Here is an 18,514-nt window from a genome sequence, read left to right as displayed (position 1 = left end):
CTGATCCTTATTCCAGAGACACCACCTCTCTATAGTTATACCCCTGGAATGGTCTGATTCTCCTGTTTACCTGTCCTGTTATTCTGCTGATGTCCTAAGTTTCTTACTCCTTCTGTGGTTCATGTGTTGCCCCTGTATTCTCTTTTTGGACTGCTGGTTGATTGTGTTCCTTGTTTGGACTTTGCTTTATTAAACACCCATCTTACTATGATCCTGGCCGCCTTCTGTCTGCATTCAGGTCCTCGACCAACTGCTACCATGACACAGAAGGCTGTGTGTTCACTAATGGTCTTTCCCAAACCTCTGAGGCCTACACAGAACAGCTGGATTTATACTGAGATTGAATCATGGATTGGTAAACTTTATTTACTAGTTAAATTATTTATGAAGGCAAGGTATTTTCAGGGATTAAAGGGAGATCAATACAAATGCACAACAATGCATGTTGGTTGTAAATAGAATTGAACATTATCATTTTCTTTGCAGTTATAAATCATGCTCAATTTTATGTTGGTCTAATACCTAAAATCTCAATAAAGTTAATTAAATTAAAATTCTCTGTTATCAAACATTTGTGATGTTTGGCAATTAGTCTTTTACATCACTTTGGAGGAACCCTGATCCACTCTTCTTTGCAGAATTGTTTTAGTTCAACTTTTTTCAGTTTTTGGGAATGAACACCCTGTATAAGGTCATCCCATTAAATATCAATAGTATTTCAGTCCAATATATATGATATGCCAAGGTCAATCCCTTATTTTGTTATTTGTTCAAGACAATCAGAGGTGGATTTGCTGATTTTCTTCAGCTCGTTATCCTGCTGCATAATGTAACTGCGCTTGAGCTTAAAGTCACAAATTGATGGCTGGAACTTCTCCTCCTGGGTTTTCTGCTGAAGAAAAAAATTCACGGTTCTATCATTTCCAGCAAGTTGTCCAGAGCCTGAAGTAGCAAATCCACAGGCCATTATACTACCACCCTCATTTTGACTGTCAGTAGGATGTTCTTATTCTAAAATAAGTGTGGGTTTTATGCTGAACAAAATGGGGTACACACCCTCCTCAAAATCCCACTTGTCTCATCATTCCACAGAGTATTTTTCCAAAGTTCTTGGTGATCAACAAGTTGTTTTTTCAAAATGTGAGATGGGCCTTTGTGTTTGTTTTGTTTTGTCAGTACTGATTTTCACCATGGAACTCTCCCATGGATGCCATTTTTACCCAGTCTCTTTCTTATTGTTGAATCATGAACACTGACCTTAAATGAGACAAGGGAGGCAGTAATCAGGTCTAGCTAGGTCTTGTGATAATAAATTCAGCTTTCCAAAAAGTGTCATCATAGTTAATTCATTAGTTAGCAAAGAGTGTGATTACTTTTTTCACATAGTGCCAGGTTGGTTTGAAGGGCTTTTTTCACTTAGCAATAGGAATCATTTCGTTAGCCTCATAGCATAACTGAGGCATAACTGAGGCTAACTAACAATTATGCTATTAGGCTAATGATTTGAAAGCTGCATTTTGCATTTACTGTCTGATAAGAACATTTGTTTTATGGTCTGCAACATTTTGGTGTGAGAAAAAAGAAGTTTAGTTTTTTTTGTATCTACTTCTGGTAGTAATAAATAGACGTTATGCCTTTTTAAAATTTTATTTCATTACAATTTTATTTTTAAGATCCCAATATACCTCAGGTATCAGGCACTTTACAGATAGGACATACTACACTGATGTACACTACCAGTCAAATGTTTTAGATACACTTTCTCACTTAATGGGTCTCTTTAGTTTCACAGCTATCTACAATGATTCTCTGTAAAGACAACAAAACTATGAATGAAAACACATGCAACTATGTAGTAAACAAAAAGTGTGAAATAATTCTAAACATTTTATATTTTAGATTCTTCCAAATAGTCACCCTTTGCTTTGAAGAATGCTTTGCTTTCTTTGCATACTCTCCATGAGCTTCATAAGGTGGTCACCTGAAATGGTTTTCCAAAGAGTTTTAAAAAAACATCCCAGAGGTTCATTGAGAGACGGCCAGAGGTTAATATTTCAGTCATTACAGCAAAGGACGGCTACTTTAATTAATTTAAAATATAAAACATATTTAAAGTTATTTTACAGTTTTTTGTTTGCTTACATGATTCCATATGTATTCATTCACAGTGTTGATGCCTTCTGTGAGAATCTACGTAAATAGTCATAAACATAAAGACAAAAATTTAATGAGAAAGGGGTTCTAAAACTTTTGACTGGTGGTATACATTTTAACAAGAAAATTTCAGAGTAGGTTTTACTGGATTACACCACTTTTAATAATAGTAGATATGGTGTTGGCACAATTATCGTTACTGGAGCCATTGTCAGCATCCTTTGTGGTGTAATTGATGGAGACCAAAATGCAGATGCTCACTTTTTGTACCATTAGCACTGCATTTGAAACAAAACAATAATAATCAAGCAAAACAAAAAAAGGAGCAGTCAGTTATTATGTGCATCAGTCAGGCAACAGTTTAGTCAAAACAAATTATTTGCACATCTGTGTGGTGTATAGGATGCTGTCGCACTCTAGGCCTTTCAACAAGCTTTTTACTGTGGGCCTTGTACATCTGTCAGTACAATCAGGAAGAGAAATGCAAAAACCTTTACTGAGTTGCTACTTTGCTCTCATAAAAAACAATGAACAAAATGACACAAATACAACAAAACACATCACATGCCAAGCTGTTTTGGCTCTATTTGAGATGACCCATCCATCATCCTTTAACAATCCCCCCGACACAGAGTGGGGTCACTTCAGCCGTCCAGATAGGATCATGGGTAATAATCACACAAAGTCCTTGGAGTCATCGGGTAATCTAGCAGACAGACATCCCAGCCGCTGTTACTGTGAACCCTCTCTGAGAGGTTAGATGGGGTCTTTTACACATTTCCTCCATTAATATCAAATAGCAACCAAACAAAGTATATGTTCCATACCTTCTTCTACTTTTAAGATGAACTATGAGTAAGTACTTTCAGAAGTACTCATTTCCTGATATATTGAGATCTGCTGAGGTCAAAAACAAGGATCAGTGGTCCTAATTTCACTGGATTTGCCAAAGTGTCATTGTTAGTTTGTCCTTGTTACCCTTAATGTATAACATGCATGCGTCACATTTAATCTGTACCCTTAATCCTGTATTTCCAAGCCTATGACTCGCCTCAGTTTACAAGCTGTGTACATCTAGTACAGGAATTTTACCTTGAGGTAAGCACAGAGAGTTCCAGAGGATATGTCACTGTCATAAGGAGTGAGTCGTTCCTAGAAATGCACCACTGAAAGGACAGACATCATGTTGATATCAAAAACAAAACCATAATGGGATGCCTGCAGTTCCCTGAAGTTTAGCATGTTTGTTGTGACAACCACAGGACATCGATGTTGGAGAGGTACATTTGCTAAGAATATCTACTGAGATTTTAAATGATGTTTCCATCACGGACTCAAATATCTCCCAAAGAATTCCAAGTAAAAACCAGTTTATGTATTGAATAGAATTTTGTTTTCCAGATTTAATAAAAATGATAAACAAATATCAGAAAACAAATGTGAGCTGGTTAAGTTTAATAAGAATATGCATGGCAACAGTTTATGATATGACAAATGGTATGACAAAAACACCTTTATTTTTACAGAAAACCAGAACTATTACAGAGAAAAACAATCCATGAGTACATTCCCACCAAAATATATGTTTTTTTCTTCATCTGATATATGCATAAACATTTCTGATTCTCCTCTCCTGTCAGTTTGCCTAGCACCACAAGCTGTAGATAATTTCAATCTCTTTTTAAATTTTGTTGTTAAAGGAAGCGGTAATTAGAGTAGGATGGAGCATTTGCAGCATCTGTTGAGGCAACAGGAAGCAGCAGAAGCCCAGTAGTTACATCTCTCTTACACCGATCCATAGCCTGCTTGTATGATATCTTCTCCTTGGTGATGGGGTCAACCAGCTCTTTGGAGTGCAAAGCCTCATCTTTTAGCTCATTAGCCATTGTGCTGTCAATCAGATTTGCTGCAAGCGCCTCTTTGATAGTTAGACGGCCTGCCTTACTGGGGTCCACCAACCCACCTGTGAGGTACTGGGCCTCCATGTACCTCTTGGCGTTCTCTTTAGTCATGTAGCCTTTCTGTGCTGCCAGTCCCACTGCCAGGCGCTGTTTTGTCACAAGATCCTCGACTCCAGTGAAAGCCTTCTGGGCGCTTAGTAGCTTTTGCATGTGGCCTGAGTCGATTAGGCCGTGGTCAACTGCCTTGTGGACAGAGAGTTTGTCCTTTTTGCCCAGATCGACGATCCCGCCAGTGGCTGACTGTGCCTCGAGCAGCCTCATTGCGGTGTCTGGATCAACGAATTTGCGTGTGAGAGCACTTCTCACAGACATGCGGGTATCAGTTGTGGTGTCAAATATGCCAGAGATTGGGAAAGAATCATCTCCTGTGGGAAGAGTAAGGTTGTTTAAACTGCTGCTGCTGCGTTGAGTGCTCAGGTTGGTGTAAGAAGACTTTAAGGGTGAAGGCATGGAGTTCAGAGGGGAAGATGGGATGGGCTTGCTTGTGGATTTTGGGGCAACATAAGGTTGAGGCCTTTCTCCTGCAACAAGGAGGGCAAATTCAGAGACAGGTATTTTACCCTCCTTGTAGCGGACCAGGTCATATTGAGTCAGGCAACCTTCCTTCAGAGCATCCTTCACAGAGTATTGCCTCCCACTTTGTCGATCTTGCAGAACCGTTATATCTCCATCTGGACCGGTTGAAGTGATTTCCTCCCAGTCACACTCCAGCTGAGACAGTTGAAGGTAGTAGTTTCTATCAATTACTCCTTGTAAGTAAGCATCATAGGGAGACAGGTCTTTGCCGGTCTCTGGATCCAGGATGGTGATCTTAGTTGAGAGGTTTATCTCTCTGTGTATTTCTGAATGATCATCTGACTTTATGCCTTTCTTCAGCTCAGCAATGAGGGTCTCCCTCTGGTGTATTTTATCCTTCTCATTCAGGATATCTTTCTCCAGCCGTTGGATCTCAGAGGATGTTTTAAGACTTCTCTGGCGTGCCATCTGGTTCCTCTCGCTCATCAGCTTGGACTGTTGTTGGAAGGTAATGGTGGTGGTTTGCCTGTCAGACTCCAGCGCTTTAAGCTGTTTGAGGAGATCTTCTTTCTCCCTTTGCAGAGCGTCTCTGCTTGTGATGAGAACTGTCTCTTCCTGAGAAGTCACGGACCTTGATGTCTGCACATGGTTTATTTGGTTGTTTATGCTCTGGAGGCTGTCTTCTAGATTTCGCCTTTGATTCCTCTCCTGTGCTACAATATCTCTGAGATGGTCCCTTTCAGCTTCAACTGCTGGGTCTTTCTCTACACGAACAACTTCTCTGTAAACAACCTTCTCAACGGACTTCTCCCTTTGCAGAATCTCCAACTTCAGTTTGAGGTTTCGAATTTCTCTCTCAAAACGGCTAATGTTGTTGCTCTCCTTCTCCATTTCAAAACGAATACCGTCAGTGAGTTTTTCCAGCTTGGGGTCCTTCTCCACTTTCAGGACCTCCTCAATGATGATCTTCTCTTCAACAGGTGGTGGAGCATTCTCCAGTTCAAGAATGCGAGCCTTGATCTGCCTGAGCTCAGACTCTATTTGGATCATCTTTTGGCGATCATCCATCTTAGCCAAGTCTCTCTCTTTCTCTTCAATCAGTGCTCTCAGCTGTCTGACCTCTAATTCGAGTTTTCTGCGTGCCTTCATTTCTTCGTCCAAGGTCTTATTCAACTTCTCATGCTCCAGAATCTGCTTGGGGTCTTTCTGAAGGCGAACAACCTCCTGGGTGACAATCTTTTGCTCTGGTTTCTGCCTTTCAAGCGTAATGTATTGGTTCTGTAGTTCAAAGAAAAATTCCTCCAAACGTCGGCGTTGATGGATCTCCTCTCGTACATCTCTTCGAAGTCTGTCAGCCTCCTTCTCCAGAAGAGGGTCATTCTCATACTTGATGACCTCCTTTGTCAGAAACTTTGTCTCCACTTTAGATTTTTCAGCTTTCAGTTCATTTCTTTCCTTCCGTAGGTGGGTTAGCAGCTCCAATGTGGTGTCATAGTTGACTTGTAGGCGGGAGACTTGGTTATTCAGTCTTTGCAACTCCCTCATAACCTCTGGGCTCTTCTCTTCTTTGATGACCTCTTGGGTCACCTCCTTGTACTCCACTTTGGGTTTCTGGGTGCGTAGTGTAGTCAGGGTTGTTGTCACCGAGTCAATCTCTTTCTCAAGGTCTGAACGGTTCCGACTCAAATTCTGTAGCTCCTTCTTCAGGCGCACCAGCTCAACCTCAGTGTCAGGATCAACTCTGTAGATCTCATTGACAATCTCTTTGACCTCCACTTTGGGCTTCATCAGTTCCAGTTCACTAAAGCGAAGCTGAAGGGTGGCGAGGTCCTTCATCAGGATAGCATTCTCGTCCTTTTCCTCTTCCAAAGCCATTCTTATTTTCTTTGAATCACCTATCAGTTGTGGATCTTGCTGCACTTGTTTCACAACTTTGGTAACGATCTTGGGTTCAATGGATGGGATGATCCTCTCCAGTGTGTTAATCTGGGACCTGGTGCTAAAAATTACATCGCTGAGAGACTTGCAGCGTAATTCCTCCTCTGCAATGTCACCTTGGAAAGTTAGAACAGCTTTTAGCATCTCTGGTTCTTTTTCCAGTCTCACCACTTCTTTTTTGACAACCTTCTCCCTGATTTTTGGTTTCTGCTGAGCCAGAACCGTGAGCTCAGTTTTCACGTGGACTGTTTCAGTCTCTCTTTTTTGAAGCTCCATCCGGATTCTCTCCATCTCATCTCTGATCTCAGCCGCTTCTTTATCAAGTTTGGGGTCTCTCTCATATTCAGTGAGCACTTTGGTCACTAGTTTAGGTTCCACTTTGGTCAGTTGTAGTTCAACTGTGACGATCTTCTCATTGATCAGTTCTATCTCAGACTTGATTCTGGATCTACTGAATTCTTCCTCCTGGATGCGATGTTTTAGGGACTGGAGCTCTGCCTCCAGTTTTGGTTCACGGTAATACTGCACCACGTCCTTCTCCTCCAACCTCTCCACTCCTCGCCTGTGCTTTAGAGACAAAAACCTCTTCTGGTAGGCTTCCAGGTTATTCTCAGAATGTAAACGCCTGTTCATTTCTTCATCTAATTTCTTTTTCAGACTATCGGATTCCACCAAGTTCTTCTGCTGACTTTGAAGCTGCAGCTGATGGTTGACAGCCACCTGACTCACTTTCTCTTTACTCTGCAAATGAATGACGGGAGAACAAAGCACAAGGTGGTTAAATAGAAAACTAATCTTGGGATAGGAAAACTCTATGGATGAATATTAAACTTCTTGTGATCTTTTACCATTGCAACGATGTTCTTTGCTGTCCCCAACTGACTGATTCGCTGGTTGTTTTCAGCCGAGATCTCAGAGAAGCGGTTCAGCAGGTCTTTCTCCTGCACCAAAAGCAAAAGAGAAGTATTAGTTTCAAAATTGACGAAGATTTCGGAGTATTTTTAAATCATCTTGGTCTTCTTTTAAAGCTGCCTGAAACCCCACCGTTCTTTGCACGTCTTGAGCCAGAGTTGATGTTAGACGTTTCTTTGAAGCTGTTGTCTTGTAGGTTTCATCTTCACCATTCTCATTGTCCTCTTCATCATCATCATCATTCAAAGTGCCACGATACGTTTTTGACTTGATTTCATATTGCTGGAAAGGGAAATAGGAGGACGGATTGAGTAGCTGGATATGCATGTCTACCTCTTGTTATAAAACTGTCTACAGGATGTTAATACCCCATTATTCTAATGTGCCTTGAGTTTCAGGAGCTTAAATAAGACTCCGGCTTCGCCTTTCTAGGTATTTGATGGTACAACATACATACAGAATTTCCTCACCAGCCGGCTGCCACAGATTTTTTAGACATGTCAAAAAAATACCACCAAATGTGCTTATGCTTATTTATATTTACTATATAGGCATCACTGCTATGGAATTTACGCAAGTGCTACTCAGATGTCTTAGCAATGATCCATTAATAACATTACTCAAGCTGCACTGCTAAAGTTTGGATTGTTGAAGATTTATTCAGTTCAGCATGCTAATGCTTGGAGTGGCTCCAACTGACAGCAGCCCAACCTACTTTATCAAAAATTCAGCTAATAATTATTTGACCACTTAAGGGGACTTACAGAGCATCGAATTTATATTCCCAATTGCCAGTTGATGCTTAAATGGGGCTGCAAAATTTTCAGGGTTTAGAACGTTTTTTTTTTTTTTGGAATGAACAGGACTTTATGGAAATGAATGTGAATAAACCCAGAATTTTAAATATTAAAGCTTGCTCCTATGAGGAAATTTAAATATATTTTAGCATAATCTTGACTAAAACAACCAGATACACTCAAGTACACTTGAGTGTATCTATATTACATACAATTGCATTTAAATAGGACATTGCTTAGAGCAGGGGTATTGAGCCCACACCCCCTACATGCAGTTTACATTCCTCCATCACAAGCACAAATGATTTTCAGTAACCTGGACTATTTAGGTCACATTTTTGACATAGTCACATTTTTTAAATTTAACATTTGAAGCCACACATTTGAGGCCATTAGTTAAATAAAGTAAAGTAGGTTTTGATTATATGATGAGGAAAATATATTTGTTGTATGGTATTAATCTCAGAAAATTCCCATAATTCCAATAATTACTATGGAAAGTTTCCAGTCTTTTATATATCCATGCTTTACCAGAAATGTTCCAACCCTCGGCAACCCTCCCATTAAATATGGAAAAAATAAAACTGCGATGTCACAGAAAAAGAAATGCAACTTGTCCTAATTAAGTACAACGCTGTAAATTCTACACCCTTCATCGCATTACATACACACTATACAAAACAGGAATGCATCAAAAATGACACACATACACACACACAAACTTCAAAGACATGCCTTATGTCTGTATGGTCCAGTGCATGTACCATGTGTTTTGTGATACATCAACGTACATAGCAGAATGAGAAATATTGTGACAGCATTGTGAATATAAAATAATGTTCATTGTTCTCACATTTAAAACTCTCTGCAGATCTTTGGACAGATCCTTGAGTCGGGCTATATCCCCAGATCTCTTCTGAATGTCCTCCATCACTCTCTAAAAAAGAAAACATGATCAAACATTAAAAGTTACTTATTGTAGGGAGTTGTATATTGGAGATTGTGTGTTTTATGTAAAAAACACAGAAAGAAATAGAATAAAAAGTACTCTTTACCTTTTGGGAATTCTCCTTTGTCTTTATTTCTCCCAGACCATCAGTAGGTTTGATTGAGTTATCGGGCAAATTGAGCAAGAAAAAGTCCAGTGACTGAACAACATTATTAAACTCTTGATTTTTGTAGGATGCTTGTTTAAGGAGAGTCAACCTAAGGCGATAAAAAAATGGTTAATGTAACAAAGCGCTGGGATGTAGGTAAGATACACGGGTGGTTGGTTTTTTATCCCCTCACCTCTCCTGGAGCTGATTATTGATGTTCGTATAACGGTTCTTCAGGAGTTTCACCTGACTCTCCTGGCGGCGCATGTCAGGGCAGTACTCGTCATGACTCTGTTGAAGAGTGCTGCATGCTTGCTTGGTCAGGTCCAGATCTTTGCCTAACTTGTTCAGTTCTTCTTTCTTCGGGAGAACGTCCTGCTGCAGATTCTGCTCAAAAGAAATGACAAAAAAACGAGAAGAAATGTAAAGATCACTACAACTCAATTATCCTGTATTTTGCTGCTTTATAAAATACAACACCTGCAGCTTCTTGGTGCGACTCTGAAGGACATCTGGCTGATCAAGAATGACCCCATCTTTAGTTAATTGCTGCTCAAACCAAGAAACGGTGACCTCAGTCTTTTCCAACTGTTTCTCCAGGAACATGGAGGCTGTTACTCTGGTGAAGAGAGACAAAGAGGAACATTTAGGAACAGAAACATTTTAAAACTCTGTGCACTTTTGTATCTTTGGTTTATAAAAAACAGTTTTACTTTTTATTATAAAGATCAATAAGTGTGTTGATGTTGTGGATCTTGTTGTTGGCATCACTGAATTTCGGCGGCAGCATGGAGGCCTTTGGTCCCAGAGGTTTCTTGAGCAGAATTGGATCCACCTCTCTTTGGATGGCAGACTTGTCTGACTCCAGCTTTCTGACAGTCAGAGCAGATTTCTACAGAACAGAGACGATGTTTTAAAATGAAATATTTTCTTACATTATTGATCATCCCATTCAATCATATGGTGTGATGTCTTCGTCACATTTAAATGTTGCAGATCATGTAACAAATTTTAATATCAGACAAATATAACCTGAGTAAATACAAAAACTATTATTACCTTTATTTAGAGAAAAAAGCTACCTGAACCAACCCGGCCCTATGGGGGAAAATTACATGCCCCATCTAAAAAAATAACTGGTTGTGTCACCATTGTTGGCAAAAGTTGCCATCAAGCATTTGCGATAACTGGTAATAAATCATTTTCATCGCAGTGGGGGAATTTTGGCCAACTCTCCTGTTGTGTGGCCATGTTATGATCATGACACGGGATTCCAATTGGATTTAATTCCAGACTTTGACAAGGCCTGTCCAAAATTACAGTTTCATGTTTTCTCCATCTGTGGAGATTGGCTGTAACTGTGGTTTCATGGATTCCTGAAGCCTTAGAAATGGTTTCACATGTTGCTTTTTTAGATCTTTTAGCCTACTTCATGTTGTCAGAGACATTCTAATTAAGTGATTTCTTGATTTTTAAAGCTCTGGTAGTAATCAGGCTTAGGTGTGGTTAATGAAATTGAACCATAAATGTGGTTAATCACAGTTAAGTCATGTCTTAACAAGGGGGCAAATATATTTTACATACGGCCAGATTGGTTTGGATAGTCTGTTTCCTTAATAAATGAAGTCATTATTTGAAAACTCTTCTTGTAAAAGGCATTTCCTCATGCTATCATCTGATATTATGTGACAAAAAAGCAAAAAACAAAGGACATCTGTTGGGGCAAATACTTTTTCACAGCACTGTATTCCAACATATCTTCACCTCATTCTCTTGCTGCCTTTTTTCCAAGTCTTGAATGGGATCTCTGGTGTCCAGCGAGGTCCTCAATCTGTTCAGGATTTCTTTTTCATTCCTCGCCAGAGCTTTGTTGATCTTATCTATATCACTGTTGAGCTCTGTCAGTTTTGGATCCTCAGGTGCACTTTCAAAAAGAGCTGGTGAGGAGAAAAGGCAGAAATGTGTACTCTGACAATTTGAACTTTGCAGGTTTTACTTCATCCAGTGTGTGAAAAGATGTTTTTCTCTCACCAGCCTTCTGGGGACGGATCACCTCCACTGTGGAGGCTTTCAGGGAGTCCCTCAGTGCAGATCTACGTTTCTTCAGGTCTGCCAGTTTTCTGTCGAGGCTAGACAAAGAAATGCAATCAGAATTCAGAGTTCAGACTTGAAAACATCAAAAACAAAGGGAATGAAGTAACTAGAGAGTTTGTCTTTTGCACCTTTTCATAGTTTCAAGGGCCTCTGGATTAGGTGGTGGAATCTCAAAACATGCTCCTGGGAGGCTTGTGGTCCTCCCATTGCTGTCCTCCAGCTCCCAGTACTTATTGTCTGGATTGGACTTCAGGATCAGCTCCACACCACGCTCCACAGACCCCTACATTGGAACAAACATGCCCAAAAAAAACATTTCACCACTGTTTGTTTAATTCTCACAGCCCACCGTTGTGACCAAATGAGTACTGATGACATCTTACGTTTTCATCTGCCCAATCACACAGGGACAATGCAATGGTGGGTTTGGTGGGCTGGATTCTGCGCAGTTTCAGAGGAGCCACAATGCTGCTTAGCTCCCTGAGGGCCTCCACACGCTGCTCATTCCTTTTCACAGATGGTTCATCTCCCTTTATTTGTTATTAAGTTAAATAGAACAGAAATTATATCCAGCATACAGTATTTCCAACCTCAGCTTTTAGAAGACAGAGCAGTATGACAATCTTTTTGATTCAATTAAAAACATGACATTTTTAAATATCCAGCTGTACAAATATAAAAGAAATCCCCCAAATGTATGAAATCTGCAAAACAGTAAAGTAAAACTAAGACTAAACAAACACAGCAAGTCAGAAAAACACCTAAATAGTGGGTATTGATCTTGCTAAACTGGACACGGTCACGTCTCGCAAATTGCTTTTGTTTTACTTCTTTGTCTCAGTAAGTGAGAGTACAGCTGCGGTTACAACCGCAAACCTCAGTGTATTTTAATGGGACTTTATGTCACAGACCAACAAAGCATGGTTGGTTGGGAAGTCAAAGGAAAATGAAACAAATGGATAAATAAAAAGAAGGGTGTGTATTTCTCAATATCAGTTAGGTATGTACTTTGACTGGGCCATTATGGTACATCAATATGTTTGGAACTAAACCATTTTATAAAAGATCTGACTGTATGTTTAGAGTCATTGTCCTGCTGGAAGGTGAACCTCCACCCCAGTCTTAAGGCCAGAAGAGCAGATGTATGTATACTGAGATTAAAACAGAATCATCTTCCTTCCACTTCAACTATGCAATAGTTTATGTTGGACATACTATGTTCATGGATTAGCAACCTGTCAAGAGAAAAGCCTGCAGTACCTCCAGCGCCAGCAGGATCTCTGAGTTGCTCTTGCTGTTCAGGAACTTTGGATCCAAGGTGGAGTTGAGTCTCTGCAGAGACTCGGACAGTGTATCTGCATCCAGCTGGAACTACATTAAAGAGTCACCCCTTAACAACTTCAGATGGAAATGTTTGCTAAGGCAGGTGTGTTTTCAACATTGCTGACATGCTCCATTCCCTCTACCTTCTTGTAGTTGTCAACGTTCTCCAGGTGCATTTCTTGTGCTATGCACAAGTTGAGGAAGGACTGCCACTCCAGCTGCACTTTGTCCCTGAGCATCTGACATAAAACCACACAAAAATAATTTAAATACTGCCTTTTAAAATCCAGCTAGATTATGTTGCAACTATTGTGGCATCAAGTAGAGAAATTTGCCTCTGGTGTGTGACACGCACTATTATTGCTGGGCAGCCAGGGTGTTTCATCTGAACAAGATTTTCCCCTTCCTCCAGGAGTTGGTTGACCTCCCGCTCATGTGCCAGAAGTCCATTGCTTTTGAACTTCTGTATGCAAACACAGATACAGGATATACAACACATTAGTTGGTATATTTATAAAAGTGACAAACCCCTGAATTGGGTGCCACATGAGCTGGATGTGGTCTGTACTGATCAAAGCAATGTGGTTGTGGGTCCATCTGGTTTTCTCCCTCACCTCGTACTCCATGCGGACTCCTGAGGTGTCAACCATGCGATCACTCCAGTCTCTGTTGAGAATCTTCTCCTGCTGGCTGGAGAGGTAGACCAGCTCCTTGCTGCAGCTCTGCATGTACTCATACAGAGAGGCCAGGTGGTTGTGCCTGAGCTTGGAGATCTCCTGCACACAGAGCATAAAAAGACAGAGGGTCCAGAACACTCCTAGCGAATGTTTGAGGCAAATGACTTGTAAAAAAACATGCAACCCACTAAAAGTTTGACGTATTCTTCTTTGAAGGCTTTGTAATTCTCCTGGAAGCATAAAGGAGAGACTGGTAAGTGCTCTGACATACGAACAGTTCTGCAGAGAGCATGCATGTCTTGCTTTGTGCTGTTACCGGCGAAGTTGTGGAGCTGGGCTGCAGCTGGCTGCTGTAGGCTTCAATCTGCTGGTGGAGAATGTTGTGCTCAGCGATCTGCTTCTCTACGTCGCACAGGTTAGGGCCGTACTCCTCTCCCATTATATGGCTCTACAAGGCACAGAGAGTTCAAAGTTTAAATTAAAGCTCATTGTAAAAACATAGTTGTAAGTAATAGCAGTCTGTACAGAAAAGCATGCTCGAAGAAATGTTCAGGTTCAACTGACCTGTTTTTCTCGAAGTACAGGGCCCCAGTCAATTTTCTGCTTCAGCTCCAAGTCTTGCACCTGGTCGTACAGATCTCTGTAGATGGTGCAGTTCTTAGCCCAGCGATCATGCAGGTTTTTCACACTGAACAAAAAACACAAATAGGTTTTTCTTTCTGCGGAGAACTTGAGTTGGAAGCAGTAAAAGGGAATGTGAAAACAACAGGAGATGCTGATGTCTGTTTGTGGTTTGATGAATCAGAGGTGCTACCGGATAAACATACTCTTTCTCTATCTCAGAGGCCTGCGGGTGCTTCAGCTTCCTGGCTTTGCCCACGTCCAGGAAAAGGTCCTTGAGCAGCTCCTCAGCCTGACTCAGGTTCCTTGAGTTCTCCTGCTGGTGAAGGAGCTGCTTGCTCTTCTCATCCTGCGCTTTGTCCTAAACAGAAGCAGAAACAATAGACATTTTCCAGCCGAAAATGAGTTGGTCAAATAGATTTTCTGCTCTGAAAGCACCAGCTCTCAGAGCAGGTCAGGTCTCTCACCCCACCCAGCAGCTCCTCAGCTCGGAGGATGTTCTTCTCCACTTGGTCTGCATTCTTCTGCATGCGACTGATCACTGAAGAAAGTTCAACTGCCTCCCGCCTGCGTAGAAACAGTCATAGGGCGTCATTACAATTAGCCAGATTTTTGCTCATAAATTGGATGTTTAAAAAACTATCTTACTTTAACAAACTCCTGAATATATATAACTGGTTGGGCATTATAACCACAAACTACAGTGTGTTTTTGGTGATATTTTATGCGATACACAACACAACGTAGAGCACAGTGGTGATTTAGAAAGGAAAAGAACGATACCTGATTTTCTAAATGTTCTACTAATAAAAATTTTAAAAAGTGTGCCATTTGTATTCAGCCCCTTTTCTCTGATACCTTGAAATCCGTTTCAGTGCCACCAAGTGCCTTCTATCACTTAATTAGTTAATGGTCCATCTTATTAATCTTTTAATTCATTCTGAGCATACCATCTCCACCCTGAACATGGTGATGGCAGCATTATGCTGTGGGGATGCTTTTCTTCAGCAGGGAGAGGAATTCTGGTCAGAGCTGATGGGAATACGGATGGAGCTAAATACAGTTATATACAGGAAGAAAACCAGTTAGAGGCTGCAAAAGACTTGAGACTGGGGTGGAGGTTCAACTACCAGCAGGAGAATGACCATGAACATGCAGCCAGCGCTACAATTTAATAGTTTAGCTCAAAGTCTATTCATTAGTCATTATGGCCCAAAGTCCAGACCTAAGGGCAATTGAGCATCTGCGGCAAGACTTAAAAAGTACTTTTCAAAGACACTCTCTACCCAATCTAAATGGGCCAGCGCTATTTGACAAAGAAGAATAGTCAAAATGTCATCTGCACGTGCAAAGCTGATGGAGACATACCCCTAAAGAGTTGAAGCTGGAATCGCATTGAAAGGTTTTTCTATAGTACTGACTCAGGGGGGCTTGATATAGATGTGCATAGATATGTATTTGTAAAAATCTTAGAAAACCATTTCTTATTTTCCTTCCACTTCCCAATAATGCTCTTTGTATTAGTCCATTACATAAAATCCAAATAAAATACAGCAATGTTGCATTTGTATCATGTGCACTGTGACTAAGACCTGACATCCATCGAGAAGAAAAACACCTGGTCAGTCCAGCTCAGTTCTTTCCTCATAAACACCTCGAGCAGACCTGTTTGGTTGCTCTGTCTGTTTGGTTTATGATTGTTTCTTGGTGAAGACATGAGAGCAAAGTATTTATCGTGACCCGCCCGGATTAAGAGCCAGAGGTCATATTGTTGGGTGGAGGGGAGTGTCCCCCACCGTCCTCTCTTGTTTAGCAGTCAGGAATGTGGTCTGAGTGTTTGTGTGTGTGTATGTGTGTGTGTTAATGGCATTCCTTCACATACCACACACTACACCTAAACAAAGCAGTGTTATTACTGGGCTGAAAGTTCGACATTATAGGTTGGAGTAGGAAGACTAAAGGGTGACAAATGGTTTTTTTTCTTTTCTAATCACTCCCTCAGCAGGAATGTAACTGTGTCTGTCAGGAAGTCACTGAGGAACTTTTACTCTAATTTAGCTGTTTTAAACAAACTTTTATAAATATTTAATATTAACTGTTCATGGATAAATTTGGGATTTAGAATGGATTTAACCACTACAATTTGGCTGCAGTATTAGAAGTACACCAATTTTATGTGTCTATTTTAAGTCAGTTTTTGCGAACATTTCCAAGCATCCTGACTTTCTGCCGTATTTTGAGTGGTGGAAGTGCCCCAGTAGGAATGTATTTCCGCAAAATGGGCAAACACTTCAGTTTGATTTAAATTGGCTCTATGCCAATGAACTAATTACTTCCTAAAAGCTATCTTGCAAAGAGACAGAATTTGTTTTTATTGCAACTGCCTCACAACACACTCCTGCATCATCATCATTCATCCATTCATGGTGTCACTGTGTCATTATAGACAAACAGGAGCCTTTGCAGTGCCACTCCTTTGCGGATTCATGCACCACACCCCATGATGAAACACTAATCATGTTCAGAGTATGTGTCCCCCCCCCCCCCCAAGGTGACAGCTAGAAGAGATACAGGTTGCACCTGTTCACAGAGCCAACGTTTTTCTGAATACTCAGCAAGTAAAGTCAGTTAATGTAGTTGTAAAGCAGTGATAGCCAGCTATTTGTCACAGTCCAGTGTTTGCATATGGGCCCCATATGGGTGGGAAATGGGTCCCAGACGGGATTATCTACATGACATTTATTGGTTGCATGTTAATTGGCTGTATAGGTTTAAAACAGGATAACTCTGGGTAAAAACGTAGGACCCAAATGGGTCCTAAATGCAGGGTTCTCACGCATTCCTAAAAAGCCTGGGAAAAAAATGTATAAAAGCTTTCATTGTTTATCTGGTCTGGATAAGCACAGAAAAAACAACTCAGTATGGAAATATGTTTGAGCTTCAAGACTATACACTATTTTTTAAAATATAAAATCTAAATTTTTTTAATCATTTTGCTTTTTAAATCAAATACTACTTTAATCACAGATTAAGCCAAAATTGAGTTTAACATTTTAGACATTAATACGTTCTAAATGACTGACAGAGAACCCAGAGCAAATAAACTCTCAATTAATAAAGGGCAATTTCACAATTTTTGTTGGTTAAAGACAACTGAGTAAAGGTCGTTCTAAATCAGGTCTGGTTTAGCTGCCAGCAAAGAAAGCACTGAAACTGTTATTTTTGAATTACTAGAAACAGAATAAAGCATTTGGGATCACAAACTGTGCTTAGGAACCTGAATTTACTTCTAATTTGACTAGTCTAAAATGACTAAGAACAAATATTCTAAACGAGAACTGATCTAAGTTAGTCTAGATGCCAAAAAAAGCACTAGAAAACAGTAGCTGCCAAACTAGGAGCTAAAACCTACATCTTTTTCATAACTGCTTTTACCCATGTGGGTTATATTTTATACAAGAAGCTTATTCTAAGCCAAAGCCCAAAATCCTTATAGGGCCCAGGCTCCCATGTTGGCTGCGTAAGGCTGGTGACGTTTTGTAACGGCGAGTCAGAAGAGCTGAATGGCACCAGAATTGGCTCTGATAAGTCAGTGCAGGTTGATGATTTACCTCTTGGGCAAAGATACTAAAAAACCTAGGTGAAGGAATCAACGACAGAGGAGAGAACGTGTAACTGTCGCAAACATCACAAAGCTGAGTTTTCACGTGTCCTCTATTGTTTTTGGCTTTCCAGTCACAAGTATTATGGAGACAGACGGTAAACTCTGTGGCTCTCTTATTGCCTATTATTATTATATAACAGGCCTCTGAAAGCATAAGTTGGACCATAGTACATACACAGACAAACAAGAAAAGCATTTCTCTGCATGAGTAAAAATGATGCATGAGCAGGTGTTAAGATAGAGGGCAAATGAAGGGACAAACACACACACACCCAGGAAACCTGAGACATAACTCACTTGTTGATCTTCGCAGGGCTGTATTCGTTTTTCTTCGACATCTTGGGAGCCCGTCGGGACCTGTCGCCGTAATCTGAGTGCCGCTGTGGTTCTTCCAGCACTGTACTCTCTTCTCTTCTTCCTCCTCTTGTTCACCCGTGGTGTCTCTCATCCCCCCACCTCTCAATTAAAGAGCGTCCACCTGTCTCAGCTCCTCCCAGGCCAGCAGGTGTAGGTGTGTCATCAACAGTGAGCGGTGCAGACCGGGCCAACCTGTTCCACTCTCCTTCCGCTGCCCTCGCCGAGTTTACATCCCTGGAGATTTACCTGTCATGCATTTATTTCTGATAGTGTCAAATGGATTAAGTTCTTAGAAAGCTTTTTTTTTTAATCACATTTCAGGAAACAGGTGCTGAAATCTGATTATTACATAACTGATATTTTTGCTTTGGTCTTTATTTTTATGTAAAATCAAAACTGTCAT

General features: G+C 40.6%; 1 protein-coding gene across 1 annotated transcript; it reads right to left on the bottom strand.

Moving 5' to 3' along the window:
* Positions 1-3,592: 3,592 nt before the first annotated feature.
* LOC124864629 (envoplakin-like) lies at positions 3,593-18,195 on the bottom strand. The gene is made up of 22 exons (XM_047359477.1): positions 18,052-18,195; positions 14,558-14,657; positions 14,297-14,451; positions 14,034-14,157; positions 13,786-13,917; positions 13,658-13,699; positions 13,407-13,568; positions 13,148-13,255; positions 12,936-13,031; positions 12,730-12,840; positions 11,853-11,999; positions 11,598-11,752; positions 11,407-11,504; positions 11,140-11,312; positions 10,089-10,267; positions 9,856-9,994; positions 9,569-9,762; positions 9,334-9,484; positions 9,132-9,215; positions 7,614-7,763; positions 7,418-7,510; positions 3,593-7,310 (listed from the first exon to the last, which is right to left on the bottom strand). The coding sequence occupies exons 1-22, from the start codon at positions 18,090-18,092 to the stop codon at positions 3,849-3,851; spliced, it is 6,096 nt and encodes a 2,031-aa protein (XP_047215433.1). The 5' UTR covers positions 18,093-18,195; the 3' UTR covers positions 3,593-3,848.
* Between the last annotated feature and the right edge of the window lie 319 nt (positions 18,196-18,514).

This window comes from Girardinichthys multiradiatus, chromosome Y (genome assembly GCF_021462225.1).
Source record: "Girardinichthys multiradiatus isolate DD_20200921_A chromosome Y, DD_fGirMul_XY1, whole genome shotgun sequence".
NCBI classification, from domain to species: Eukaryota; Metazoa; Chordata; class Actinopteri; order Cyprinodontiformes; family Goodeidae; genus Girardinichthys; species Girardinichthys multiradiatus.
This window is presented reverse-complemented; position numbering and strand designations above follow the sequence as displayed.

Coding starts and splice junctions, on each gene's coding strand:
- LOC124864629 (XM_047359477.1), bottom strand. CDS start 18,092: ATGTCGAAGAAAAACGAATACAGCCCTGCGAAGATCAACAA. Junction 14,452..14,557: donor CTGAGGAGCTGCTGGGTGGG/GTGAGAGACCTG, acceptor GCTTCTGTTTAG/GACAAAGCGCAGGATGAGAA. Junction 9,995..10,088: donor ATTGATCTTTATAATAAAAA/GTAAAACTGTTT, acceptor TCTCTTCACCAG/AGTAACAGCCTCCATGTTCC.